Source organism: Pelophylax lessonae, assembly GCF_965119305.1.
Source record: "Pelophylax lessonae genome assembly, chromosome: 2".
NCBI lineage: Eukaryota > Metazoa > Chordata > Amphibia > Anura > Ranidae > Pelophylax > Pelophylax lessonae.
Window position 1 is genome coordinate 739,137,433 of NC_138769.1, and position 15,220 is coordinate 739,152,652.

The 15,220-nt window shown below is 46.8% G+C and overlaps 1 protein-coding gene across 1 annotated transcript in view; it reads right to left on the reverse strand.

The window, feature by feature from the left end:
* STARD10 (StAR related lipid transfer domain containing 10) overlaps nt 1-15,220 on the reverse strand; it is a 95,096-nt gene that overhangs the window by 26,229 nt on the left and 53,647 nt on the right. Inside the window, exons 2-3 of the mRNA XM_082244578.1 lie at nt 6,564-6,711; nt 4,642-4,745 (exon numbers count right to left, since the gene is read on the reverse strand). Coding sequence (XP_082100704.1) covers nt 4,642-4,745; nt 6,564-6,711 — 252 coding nt within the window. The remainder of the gene's footprint in view (nt 1-4,641; nt 4,746-6,563; nt 6,712-15,220) is intronic.

Genomic DNA, 15,220 nt, shown 5'->3' on the forward strand with positions numbered 1-15,220 from the left:
ATGGTGGGAACCCCTCATAATGGGCACAGCAGGTGTAGAGACCCAGGAACTCAGCACAGGGATGGTGGGACCCCTCATAATGGGCACAGCGGGTGTACAGACCCAGGAACTCAGCACAGGGATGGTGGGAACTCCTCATAATGGGCACAGCAGGTGTACAGACCCAGGAACTCAGCACAGGGATGGTGGGAACTCCTCATAATGGGCACAGCAGGTGTACAGACCCAGGAACTCAGCACAGGGATGGTGGGAACCCCTCATAATGGGCACAGCAGGTGTAGAGACCCAGGAACTCAGCACAGGGATGGTGGGACCCCTCATAATGGGCACAGCGGGTGTACAGACCCAGGAACTCAGCACATGGATGGTGGGAACCCCTCATAATGGGCACAGCAGGTGTACAGACCTGGGAACTCAGCACAGGGATGGTGGGAACCCCTCATAATGGGCACAGCAGGTGTACAGACCCAGGAACTCAGCACATGGATGGTGGGAACCCCTCATAATGGGCACAGCAGGTGTACAGACCCGGGAACTCAGCACAGGGATGGTGGGAACCCCTCATAATGGACACTAGGGCTGCTGAATATAATCGCCGAATCGATGCATCGCGATGCGACCCTTCGCGATTCTGCATCGATTCGGGGTGGTTGAATAATCGATTACCTAATGACGTCACTTCCGGGGGCGGGGACAGAAGCGACATGGCGGCGCTGGCCGGGCTTGTGGGATACGGAGCTCCTCCTCGCAGCGTGGGAGAGGAGGAGAGCGGAGCTATCAGTGCTCTCTCTGGCCCCGGGATACACACGTCACGCCCACTTAGCACGCTGCTGCCCGACCGCCCGCTCTGACAGCCCGGCTGCCCGAAGTCGCGGCCTTCCCAGCTCGGTACACTTCTGGTAGCGGTGCGGTTCTCGGCAGACAGCCTGCGTTGACCGCAGGGGAGCGAGGAGGCCCTGCTTTCCGCCTGTACCGTGCACTGCACTAGTCTGAGCTCCAAATTCCCGACATAAGGCTCATCACCCAGGACCTGTCCGAGCCCTACTCCATACACCTACCGCTACTTCACCCACAACTGGCTGCAGCTCTGCTTCCTGGTAAGTCGGGGCACTACAGTGCCCAGCATTCCTCCTTACCAGGGCCTGTTATACTACAACTAGGGGGACTACTACAGACTCTGTAGTCCCCCTAGTTGTTGTATAACAGGCCCTGGTAAGGAGGAATGCTGGGCTCTGTAGTGCCCCTAGTTGTAGTACAGTAGGCCCTGGTAAGGAGGAATGCTGGGCTCTGTAGTCCCCCTAGTTGAAGTATAACAGGCCATGGTAAGAAGGAATGCTGGGCTCTGTAGCTCTGTACAGAGCCCAGCATTCCTCCTTACCAGGGCGTACTGTACTACAACTAGCATCAGGTAACTCTTCTAACCTGATGTGGCCTGCTCTAAAGGGGGATCTATGAGGGGACCTGCTCTACTAAAGGGGGATCTATGGGGGGACCTGCTCTACTAAAGGGGGATCTATGAGGGGACCTGCTCTACTAAAGGGGGATCTATGGGGGGACCTGCTCTACTAAAGGGGGATCTATGGGGGGACCTGCTCTACTAAAGGGGGATCTCTGGGGATGCTGGCCTGCTCTAAAGGGGGATCTATGGCGGCCCTGCACTAAAGGGGATCTATTCCATAGATCCCCCTTTAGAGCAGGGTCCCCATAGATCCCCCTTTAGAGCTCAGTTCCCCTGGATCCCCTTTAGGACAGGCCCATGCTCCCCATAGATCTCCTTTAGAGCAGGGTCCCCATAGATCCCCCTTTAGAGCGGGGTCCCCATAGATCTGCCTTTAGAGCAGGGTCACCATAGATCCCCCTTTAGAAAAGGGTCCCCATAGTAATCGTGATGCATCGCGGAATCGAATCGTATCGAATCGCGACCCTAATAATCGTAATCGCATCGAATCGTAAGGTAAGTGAAGATGCGCAGCCCTAATGGGCACAGCAGGTGTACAGACCTGGGAACTCAGCACAGGGATGGTGGGAACCCCTCATAATGGGCACAGCAGGTGTACAGACACGGGCACTCAGCACAGGGATGGTGGGAACTCCTCATAATGGGCACAGCAGGTGTACAGACCCGGGAACTCAGCACAGGGATGGTGGGAACCCCTCATAATGGGCACAGCAGGTGTACAGACCCGGGAACACCAGGTCACATGACCAGCCCCTGCAGACAGATTAGACGTTTCAATGTTTTTCTTGCTCTCGGCCTGGAATGATGGAATAAATCGCGCTTCATTCCCCTCTATATGTTCACTTTAATCATCATTATTCCTGCCAGAGGCTCCCTCCTTCAGATACCATACCGAGCGTCCCACCAGTCTGGCGCGGATTATGCGTATCGTTCTCCTTTGTGCTTTCCTCTCCGGCTGGCGTGGTAAGTGACCTAGTTTTATTCAGGGAATTCGGGCCGCCTGCGTGCAAATCAGATCGGACGCAAAAGCGCGTCAGGAGGGCTATAAAAAGCCGCCCGATCCGTCTTTGTTGACACAATGTGATCAGTGACAGATTGTTCCGTGACTGAGCACCGAACAGACGCGAAGATAAATGGAGAGCGGGACGCCAGGGACGCGTCAGGTGACACGCTATCTCCCAATGATGAGGGGGAGAGTATAAATGTTCGACCTGTCACTGCTTCCTTCTTTAAGGCCCCTTTCACACTTGTGCCACTTGTCCTGCGATTTGGGACTGCAAAGTCACATGACAAGTCGTATCCCATGATTTCCAATGGGTACCGTTCTTATAAAATACGCTTATTGCAATTTTTTTTTTAACCAAACATATATAGCAGAAAAAAAATTGGCCTAAAATGTTAAAAAATTTAGATGATTTTTACATTTTTTTTGGGGGGGAATTTCATATAAAAAAAATGTGAAAAATATTGTTATTTTTTCAAAATGGTTGCTCTTTTTTTGTTTATAGCGCAAAAAGTAAAAATCGCACAGGTGATCAAATACCACCAAAAGAAAGCTCTGTTTGTGGGAAAAAAGGACGTAAATTTCATTTGGGTACAGCGTCGCACTACTGCGCAATTGTCTGTTAAAGTCACGCACTGCCGAATCGCAAAATAGGGCCTGGTCAGGAAGGGGGTAAAATCTTCCGGGGCTTAAGTGGTTAAAGTCAATTTATACAGTTGAAATACATACAGTATATGGGAGATGTTTGCCTCCCAAAGGATTTGCAATTCTGCCCGGCCAGTCCTGAGATTTACAGCCAGGGTGGTGACCTGACTTTTCTCTACTGCACTTAAGCAGTACAGCTTGGTCACCTCCCTGGCCTCTGTCTGTGATTGGGCAGAGAAGGAGTAGCAGAATACTAATGAGGTCATGCCTATTCTTGCTCCCTCTGTCACCATTATAGTACTTGTCACCACATGTGTATATGGCACATTCAAATGGCTCCCAGTTTTGCCACACCCGATTGGCTCTAGTTTCTGCCCTCCCGCCCCTATGCTGTCATTGAATAGTGAAGGAGCAGCAGTATACTGATGATGTTATGCCTCTGCTCTCTCCTTCTGAAACTATAATCTTTGTCAGCACATGTGCATATAGCACACCTGATAGGCTCCCAGTGCCCCTTGCTTCCCCCCAGGCTGGTCTTGTCTCTGCTCTATTCACTCACCATTTTCCTTGTCAGCTCATATGCATCCAGCACACCTGATAGGCTCGAGGGGCTGCCTCTCCCCAGGCTGTGATTGGACAGATAAGGAGCAGCAGAACACTGATGAGGTCATGTCTCTGCTCTCTGTGTACAGAGTGCAGAGTTCAGGAGTGTTCTATGTACAGAGTGCAGAGTTCAGGAGTGTGCTGTGTACAGAGTGCAGAGTTCAGGAGTGTTCTGTGTACAGAGTGCAGAGTTTAGGAGTGTGCTGTTTACAGAGTGCAGCGTTTAGGGGAGTTCTGTGTACAGAGTGCAGAGTTCAGGGGTGTTCTGTGTACAGAGTGCAGAGTTCAGGGGTGTTCTGTGTACAGAGTGCAGAGTTCAGGGGTGTGCTGTGTACAGAGTGCAGAGTTCAGGGGTGTTCTGTGTACAGAGTGCAGAGTTCAGGGGTGTTCTGTGTACAGAGTGCAGAGTTCAGGGGTGTTCTGTGTACAGAGTGCAGAGTTCAGGGGTGTGCTGTGTACAGAGTGCAGAGTTCAGGAGTGTTCTGTGTATAAAGTGCAGAGTTTAGGAGTTCGCTGTGCACAGTGTGCAACCTAAAACCCATCCCCCAAAGCATCCTTGCCTCTCTTTCCAACCTGGCCAGCTCTTGTACCTTCCTTTGTAGGCAGATCTACTACTATCCATGTATTCAGCTCTACTACCTCCCAAAGAAGGCTTCTGTGTTTACAAGAGACATCGGGGAGCGGGAGCGGAGGGTTTAGGCTGCAAAACTGGGTGTGAGGGCCACATGACAAAGCCTGGTGGGCCAGATTCCGCTCTCAGGGCCTGTGTTTGACATATGTGACATAGGGGGAGGAGTATTGTAGTTCACATAGGGTAGGTGGGAAGGTTGAATTTGAGATTTCACTTCAGCTCACAAGAAGTTACAAGCACACTGGATTTCTACTGAAAATATTAGCTGGTTCTGGAGGGAATTTTTCGGTGCGTACTCACCGCATGTCTTACAGAGTAATTCATGATGATGTAATCTTTCCCGATTGGCAGCCAGGAGCGCAGAGTGATGACATCACGGTTCTTCAGCGGTTTTGGACATTTCCCTGTAGAAAGGAGACAGGGTCACATCTCTGTACAATAAATCGAATGATACAGTATCTCACAAAAGTGAGTACACCCCTCACGTTTTTGTATATATTTTATTCTATCTTTTCATGTGACAACACTGAAGAAATGACACTTTGCTACAATGTAAAGTAGTGAGTGTACAGCTTGTATAACAGTGTAAATCTGCTGTCCCCTCAAAATAACTCAACACACAGCCATTAATGTCTAAACCGCTGGCAACAAAAGTGAGTACACCCCTAAGTGACAATGTCCAAATTGGGCCCAATTAGCCATTTTTCCCTCCCCGGTGTCATGTGACTCGTTAGTGTTACAAGGTCTCAGGTGTGAATGGGGAGCAGGTGTGTTAAATTTGGTGTTATCGCTCTCACTTTCTCATACTGGTCACTGGAAGTTCAACATGGAACCTCATGGCAAAGAACTCTCTGAGGATCTGGAAAAAAGAATTGTTGCTCTACATAAAGAAGGCCTAGGCTATAAGAAGATTGCCAAGACCCTGAAACTGAGCTGCAGCACGGTGGCCAAGACCATACAGCGGTTTAACAGGACAGGTTCCACTCAGAACAGGCCTCACCATGGTCCACCAAAGAAGTTGAGTGCACGTGCTCAGCGTCATATCCAGAGGTTGTCTTTGGGAAATAGACGTATGAGTGCTGCCAGCATTGCTGCAGAGGTTGAAGGGGTGGGGGGTCAGCCTGTCAGTGCTCAGACCATACGCCGCACACTGCATCAAATTGGTCTGCATAACTGTCATCCCAGAAGGAAGCCTCTTCTAAAGATGATGCACAAGAAAGCCAGCAGACAGTTTGCTGAAGACAAGCAGACTAAGGACATGGATTACTGGAACCATCTCCTGTGATCTGATGAGACCAAAGATAAACTTATTTGGTTCAGATGGTGTCAGGCGTGTGTGACGGCAACCAGGTGAGGAGTACAAAGACAAGTGTGTCTTCCTACAGTCAGGCATGGTGGTGGGAGTGTCATGGTCTGGGGCTGCATGAGTGTTGCCGGCACTGGGGAGCTACAGTTCATTGAGGGAACCATGAATGCCAACATGTACTGTGACATACTGAAGCAGAGCATGATCCCCTCCCTTCAGAGACTGGGCCGCAGGGCAGTATTCCAACATAACGACCCCAAACACCTCCAAGATGACCACTGCCTTGCTAAAGAAGCTGAGGGTAAAGGTGATGGACTGGCCAAGCATGTCTCCAGACCTAAACCCTATTGAGCATCTGTGGGACATCCTCAAACGGAAGGTGGAGGAGCGCAAGGTCTCCAACATCCACCAGCTCTGTGATGTCATCATGGAGGAGTGGAAGAGGACTCCAATGGCAACCTGTGAAGCTCTGGTGAACTCCATGCCCAAGAGGTGCTGGAAAATAATGGCGGCCACACAAAATATTGACACTTTGGGCCCAATTTGGACATTGTCACTTAGGGGTGTACTCACTTTTGTTGCCAGGAGTTTAGACATTAATGGCTGTGTGTTGAGTTATTTTGAGGGGACAGTAAATTTACACTGTTATACAAGCTGTACACTCACTACTTTACATTGTAGCAAAGTGTCATTTCTTCAGTGTTGTCACATGAAAAGATAGAATAAAATATTTACAGAAATTTGAGGGGTGTACTTACTTTTTTCAGATACTGTATGCATATTGTGGTCGGCAAGTGGTTATAATTTGAGAAAGGGGACCAAGCAAGGGTAAATTTAAGAAAAATTAAACTTCAGATTTGAGTTTTGTATTATTTCTGTTGAATGTCCGGCTGTTATCAATCGATATAAAACTCACATGCGTAGTATCCGATGTCGGCGTTGACGGTCAGCTTCCCGATATCGAAGGTCTCGATGACATTCGTGTCCCACTTCTTGCGATATTCCACGTCATGCAGGACGTCATAGAGGACCTCCGCCGACACGTCTTTACATTCCATCCGACACTGCAGAGATCAGAGAAGGGGGGGAGGGTGGTGAGTATATCGGCAAAGGCTTTAAACCGCTCAACATAAAGGGTTAAAATTAATTTACAGCCAAAACTTTGAGAGAGGGCCCAACCCCCTTCTCTACTCCATCCAAAAAAAAAATTGTATGGCATTATAGGACATTATAGAATTGAAAGCAGGATTCTAGTCAAAAATAAAACTGAATAGTCCAATAAAATATACAATTTTTGCTACACTACTAAGCTTCAATCTAGAGATTTCCCTTGCAGTACCTTTTTATACCACTAGATGTCCACAGTCTGATGGCTAGTCCCATTTAACCAACCTCCTCTAAGCCCAGATTGTCCTAGACTTGCCCCCAGACTATGGCTGGACAGTGGAAGGAAAAAACAGCTCATGTCTCGGATACTCTGCTCTCTCCACCTATCAGGATGCTTGTTATTAAAATATAAACTGATGAATTCCTTGTGCTGCTTCTTCCTCTCACACTCCAGCTCTGCTGTACAGGAACCACGAGGGGCTGACATCAGGGCGCTTAGACTCACTAAGCCCACCTTTGGACCTGACTCACATCAAGGTCTATTGTATATGCACATATACAATGTCACCATTACAAATAAAGGGGCCCCGGACACAGTACCATACAGCCCCCCCCCCCCCCCCCCCCCCAGTGTTGTGCCTCCAGCCCACTCTCTGTAGTCCCAGCTGGAAATAGTCAAAGCAGCTGTCAATCCACCAGGAGGCGCCACTGACTGCAGCGGGTTGGATGAAAACACAGGTTGACCACTGTTCTGCCAAACTGGGAGCTGGTGGTCACCCTAATAAAGGAAGGCTCATAGAAAGCAGAAGCTGGAAGGATCAACAGGTGTCTGTAAAACAATTACAAGGCAATATACAGAATGTACAACTACTAGACAAAAAAGGAGCACAATATACAATATATGGTTGTCCATACACTTTACACCTTCTCACCTGGGTCACATCTATGTATACTAGATGACCAGGGAAGTGAGCTTTCTTCCCTTATTGTCTTGTAATGTCTGCAGTCTCTGACCATCTCCTTTATCATGTCTGCAGTCTCTGACCATCTACTGTACCATGTCTGCAGCCTCTGGCAATCTCCTCTAATGTGTCTGCAGTCTCTGACCATCTCCTGTATCATGTCTGCAGTCTCTGACAATCTCCTTTATCATGTCTGCAGTCTCTGACCATCTACTGTACCATGTCTGCAGCCTCTGGCAATCTCCTCTAATGTGTCTGCAGTCTCTGACCATCTCCTGTAGTATGTCTGCAGTCTCTGACCATCTCCTGTATCATGTCTGCAGTCTCTGACCATCTACTGTACCATGTCTGCAGTCTCTGACCATCTCCTGTACCATGTCTGTAGTCTCTGACCATCTCCTGTATCATGTCTGCAGTCTCTGACCATCTCCTGTACTATGTCTGCAGTCTCTGACCATCTTCTGCACCATGACTGCAGTCTCTGACCATCTCCTGTATTATGACTGCAGTCTCTGACCATCTACTGTATCATGTTTGCAGTCTCTGACCATCTCCTTTAGTGTATCTGCCATCTCTGATTGTCTCCTGTAGTATACCTGCAGTCTCTGGCCATCTCCTGTAGTATGTCTGCAGTCTCTGACTGTCTCCTGTAGTATGTCTGCAGTCTCTGACCATCTCCAGTACTGTGTCTGCAATCTCAGACCGTCTCCTGCACTGCGTCTACAGTCTCTGACCATCTCCTGTAGCATTTCTGCAGTCTCTGACCATCGCCTGTACCATGTATGCAGTCTCTGACCATCTCCTGTACCATGTATGCAGTCTCTGACCATCTCCTGTAGTATGTCTGCAGTCTCTGACCATCTCCTGTACCATGTATGCAGTCTCTGACCATCTCCTGTACCATGTATGCAGTCTCTGACCATCTCCTGTACCATGTATGCAGTCTCTGACCATCTCCTGTACCATGTATGCAGTCTCTGACCATCTCCTGTAGTATGTCTGCAGTCTCTGACCATCTCCTGTAGTATGTCTGTTGCATGCTTGCAGTCACTGACAATTTTCTAAATGCTATGACATTCATGGAATATTATATGTGGCCCTTTGGTTAATTTGGGGGCTTCAGTTAAGCCTCCCCCCACCCCCTGGCCATTTCAATAACGTTGACCCCCTCTGCTCTAAAGTCTTTAAAGATTTCATGACCAATGACATACCCCATACGTCATAGCTCCGGAAGGAAGGAAACATGGTCACAGTCACAGCAGCCATGAGCATGTTCCTCTTTTCCCCAGAAGTCTCCTGGCCATATAGTAAAGGTGGTCTTGGCAGCTGCAGATCCACCCAATCACTTTTACAGGAGTCACAGGGTGAACTTTAAAACAAGCCATCACTCATCTCTGTAGCTATAAGCATTGTGGAGAAATGTCATTGTCAATGTACTTTTACCGATTCATACAATATAATAAATATCCGCTCTCAGACGTGAATTAGGAAAGCAGCCACTAGAAGACAATGATACCAGTCCAACAATAATTCAAATCAATAAAAGCGGCGCTAAATACGCTAAATACAATCAATGAAATAAGTGATGAATATAAAACAATAACAATAAGTGTATAAATTGGTGCAAAAACACAAAAAGTCCAATATATTGATATATGGAATCCTCAGTAAATAGTGCGGTGCAGTCGAAGACCAGAATAGGAATCGACACCACCAGCACCCTCCAACACGCACCTCCTACCAGATCACAAGACCATAAGTTATAATGGTCAAATTTGCTCAAACAGGCAGGCAGGACTCACAGATGGAAATATTGATGGCAGGTATGGGATTCCATATAGACTCAAACATAAATTAATAAACAAAAGCCCCATAGTGAAGTCCATCAAAATGAATGTGATGTTTATTAAAATTAAATATGCAATTACCTCCAGAAGGTCAGTATACAGCAGATAAAAATTTGGCTAGACAAACACTGCTCTTGTGTTCGGGGGGCTCTGCGTGCGTGATGACGTCACCTCCCAACGTGTTTCGTCACCAATGACGTCTACATGGCCCGTCCCCCATAGACGTCATTGGTGACGAAACGCGTCGGTAATGGCTTGGAGGTGACGTTATTATGCATGCAGAGCCGCAAACACAAGATCGCTGTTTGTTTAGCCGACAGCTTACTAAAAATATGCACTGCCACTGTAATAATGACACTGGCAGGGGAAGGGGATAACCCAGGGGTGATCAAAAAGTTAAGTGTGAGCCTAGGGGAGTGTTTTGCCCCCCCCCCCCCCCAGTGTTGTGCCTCCAGCCCACTCTCTGTAGGAAGTCCCAGCTGGAAATAGTCAAAGCAGCTGTCAATCCACCAGGAGGCGCCACTGACTGCAGCGGGTTGGATGAAAACACAGGTTGACCACTGTCCTGCCAAACTGGGAGCTGGTGGTCACCCTAATAAAGGAAGGCTCATAGAAAGCAGAAGCTGGAAGGATCAACAGGTGTCTCTAAAACAATTACAAGGCAATATACAGAATGTACAACTACTAGACAAAAAAGGAGCACAATATACAGTATAAGGTATACAGCAGATAAAAATTAGGCTAGACAAACACCGCTCTCGTGTTGGGGGGGGGGGGGATTCTGCATGCGTGATGACGTCACCTCCAAGCCACTCCCAACGTGTTTCGTCACCAATGATGTCTACTTGACCGTCCCCATAGACGTCATTGGTGAAGAAACGCATCCGTAATGGCTTGGAGGTGACGTCATTATTATACACAAGAGCGGGGTTTGTTTAGCCGACAGCTTGCTAAAAATATGCACTGTCACTGTAATAATGACACTGGCAAGGGAAGGGGATAACCCAGGTGTGATCAAAGAGTTAAGTGTGAGCCTAGGGGAGTGTTTTCTTACTGTATGGGGGAGGGACTTGTGAAATCAATACAAAGACCTAAATAGGAGGATCAAAGGTGCTCTGTGATCATTTCAGAGAGGACAATGGTCAGCTGTGTTTACAACAGCAGACCGTCTGTCTCTCTCAGCGGGGAGCTATCGCAGCTGCCAGCCCCGTGGATTTAGCACGCCTTGGTGCCGCTTTTATTACGTTTACTGCTTGTTTCGAGTCTTGTGACTCCTCTGTTTAGGGCTAATCACCCCTTGCCTTCCCTCCGACTGGGTACCCGCAAAACTCCCAAGGTAGTCAGGGTCTATTTATACATTTTTTTCCCTCACAAGATTCACAACTTTTTCTAAAGATTTACACCCTTTTTCTAATTGTATCCAATTTGAAAATGAATAAAAGTTGTGTGAAAACGTTAATAAATGGACAGGGAAATCATCCCGGGGATATTCGGGAGGCTCTGAGATCTCAGAGGAGATCCTGTGTTTGTAGATGGGAGGATTACACTGACATAAAGGGATTATTGCCCCCGGCCTTACAATGATAGGGATCGGGTAATCCCGGATTACAGCAGCCTTGTATTAAGCGTCTCCATTCAGATGCTCATGTTGTAGAAATAAAGCGCTTCGGATTTAAAAGTCTTTTTTGGTTTCTATGGCTAACATCGGATTAAAGGAAACCTGTCATGAAAATGGAAACCTAAACCATGCTAGGCACCCGCCTTGTCCCCAAATGCTTTCCGGCACCTCGCTGATTGCCAAAGTATTGCCAATAATTATCAACGATACCTTCTTTCAATAATCACCGGCGTCATGTGTCAGCATTGCCGCCAAACCATTGCCCACGTGGGCCCTGAGCAGTGCATTGTGGGGGGCATCACAAGTCTACCAGTCTGTTCAGATCAGGGTCGGGACAGAAGGGGCGGCTGCCCTGGGTGCTGTGGTATAATAAACGTTTGAAGGGGGCACCCACAGTCACCCACTATTATTATTATACATTTCTATAGCTCTGACATATACCGCAGTGCTGTACAGAGATCACTGAGCCAATCACATCAGTCTCTGTACCAGAGGAGCTTACACTCTAATGTCCCCTCACCCACAGTCACATCAGTCTCTGTACCAGAGGAGCTTACACTCTAATGTCCCCCCACAGTCACATCAGTCTCTGTACCAGAGGAGCTTACACTCTAATGTCCCCTCCCCCACAGTCACATCCGTCTCTGTACCAGTGGAGCTTACACTCTACTGTCCCCTCCCCCACAGTCACATCAGTCTCTGTACCAGAGGAGCTTACACTCTAATGTCCCCCCCCCCCCCCCCACAGTCACACACTATTATTATTATACATTTATATAGCTCTGACATATACCGCAGTGCTGTACAGAGATCACTGAGCCAATCACATCAGTCTCTGTACCAGAGGAGCTTACACTCTAATGTCCCCTCCCCCACAGTCACATCAGTCTCTGTACCAGAGGAGCTTACACTCTAATGTCCCCTCCCCCACAGTCACATCAGTCTCTGTACCAGAGGAGCTTACACTCTAATGTCCCCCCACAGTCACATTAGTCTGTGTACCAGAGGAGCTTACACTCTAATGTCCCCCCACAGTCACATCAGTCTCTGTACCAGAGGAGCTTACACTCTAATGTCCCCTCCCCCACAGTCACATCAGTCTCTGTACCAGAGGAGCTTACACTCTAATGTCCCCCCACAGTCACATTAGTCTGTGTACCAGAGGAGCTTACACTCTACTGTCCCCTCCCCCGCAGTCACATCAGTCTCTGTACCAGAGGAGCTTACACTCTACTGTCCCCTCCCCCACAGTCACATCAGTCTCTGTACCAGAGGAGCTTACACTCTAATGTCCCCTCCCCCACAGTCACATCAGTCTCTGTACCAGAGGAGCTTACACTCTAATGTCCCCCCCCCCCCACAGTCACACACTATTATTATTATACATTTATATAGCTCTGACATATACTGCAGTGCTGTACAGAGATCACTGAGCCAGTCACATCAGTCTCTGTACCAGAGGAGCTTACACTCTAATGTCTCCTCCCCCACAGTCACATCAGTCTCTGTACCAGAGGAGCTTACACTCTAATGTCCCCCCACAGTCACATTAGTCTGTGTACCAGAGGAGCTTACACTCTAATGTCCCCTCCCCCACAGTCACATCAGTCTCTGTACCAGGGGAGCTTACACTCTAATGTCCCCCCACAGTCACATCAGTCTCTGTACCAGAGGAGCTTACACTCTAATGTCCCCTCCCCCACAGTCACATCAGTATCTGTACCAGAGGAGCTTACACTCTAATGTCCCCTCCCCCACAGTCACACACTATTATTATTATACATTTATATAGCTCTGACATATACTGCAGTGCTGTACAGAGATCACTGAGCCAGTCACATCAGTCTCTGTACCAGAGGAGCTTACACTCTAATGTCCCCCCACAGTCACATCTGTCTCTGTACCAAAGGAACTTACACTCTAATGTCCCCTCCCCCACAGTCACATCAGTCTCTGTACCAGAGGAGCTTACACTCTAATGTCCCCTCCCCCACAGTCACATCAGTCTCTGTACCAGAGGAGCTTACACTCTAATGTCCCCTCCCCCACAGTCACATCAGTCTCTGTACCAGAGGAGCTAACACTCTAATGTCCCCCCACAGTCACATCAGTCTCTGTACCAGAGGAGCTTACACTCTAATGTCCCCCCACAGTCACACACTATTATTATTATACATTTATATAGCTTTGACATATACCGCAATGCAATTTAATTTCCTCTTCCTTAATCTTTTTTTTTTTTCACTCCAAAATCTTAAAAAAGGTAACATAAAACAAATAAAGAAAAAAAGTAAGAAATAAAATATTAATACAAAATAAAATAATAATAATAAAAATAATAATAAATAATACCTATAAAAATAAATAAAATAATAATACAAAATGTAATAATAATAATAATAATGATAATACGAGGGGTTCCTCAAAAAGTTTCCACAATTTTTTTTTAACTCTATTTATTAAGGAATTCAAAAACAAATGACATGACTTTTCTACATAGTCACCTTTGTTTGCAATTTTTCCCAGCCTCATACCATCTTTTTATTACCATCAGCAAAACTCCTCCCGCCCTCAGCGTTTCCAACAAAAATATAAAAGTGCGGAAACTTTTTGAAGAGCTCTCATAATAACAATAGTAATATAAACTATAAAAAAAGCAACAAAACAGAAATAAAGAAGTAAATTCTCTTTCTCAGTGACTATATAGTATACAATGTATCTCTGTAGTCTCTTCTCTCGGATTATCCATTGATCCTCACATTCCAGCGGTGCAGGCATGTCACCGTCTTTATTGATCAGTCACTTTAGCGCTGGTTACCACGGCAACCCTCATAGTTGTATAAAGAATGACAAAGCCGCGGGCCTCTTTTTCCTGTGAAATCCCCTTTTCTATGGCGGCTCGGTCTCCAGGACACGGCTATAGAATTGCGAATGCTCGCCGAACGCCCGGGGCGAGAAACCGGCTGCTCTGAACACTCAGCCGTATGGATTTACCACCCCCCACCCCCTGTTAAAATGGATGTGTGACGGCTGACCCCCTCGGAGGAACGGCGTTCTCTAATGTAGGAGACGCTTCTGCCTGGACGAGCCGAGTCAATGGCCGTCACAGCGCATCGAGGGAGACATCCATCTCTGGGATTTACCGACAAACAATTGCGCAATGGGAGCCGGAGGTAGAAAGTGTTGTGTAAATTCTGAGATTTTTACTTTTTTTTTTTTCCCACTAGCTGATCCACTAATAAACTACTGACACCCTTTGACCACGTCCATGAGGACGAAACGCGTCAGTTCGACATTTTGGCTATACTGTATACATATATATATATATATATATATATATACACACACACACACATACATACATAAAAAATCCTAAATAAAAGAAAAAGGGGTTGCTGCACAAAAAGTAATTTTTAATTACTTTTTGTGCAGCAACCCCTTGTTCATTTTTACTATACATGACCTGTGGGAGGGTCTGGTTGCTAGCACATGCCTGAACTGCGGTAGTGCACCTCACCCTTTGGACTTTTATACTATATATATATATATATATATATATATATATATATATATACTGTATATATATATATATATATATATATATATATATACTGTATATATATATATATATATATTTATATACACACACAAATATATATATGTAGCACTGCCTACAGTTTATGACCTCCTGTGTCCTTCATTGGACAAGAAAGAAAACAGAATTTCCATATTCACTATAAAATCTTTTTCTTCTTCAGTTAATGTGCTGACGAGAAGCATGCTGATAGGAGGAGAGAGCAGAGAGATGAGCTCATCTCTGTACTGCTTCTCCTCCCACTGGTCCAGTCACAGGCTGGGCTCAGAAGAAGTGTGTTGTATGATGCTGACCAGGAGACTGAGGGCATCTAGTGGCAGAAAAAAAGTACTGCAAGGGGGGGAAAAACAGCTGTTTTTTGTTATTTTACCTTATATTGGCTATTTATTTTGTTATTTTTGGCTGGAGTTCCGCTTTAAATATTTTAACACATACAGCTGTCTC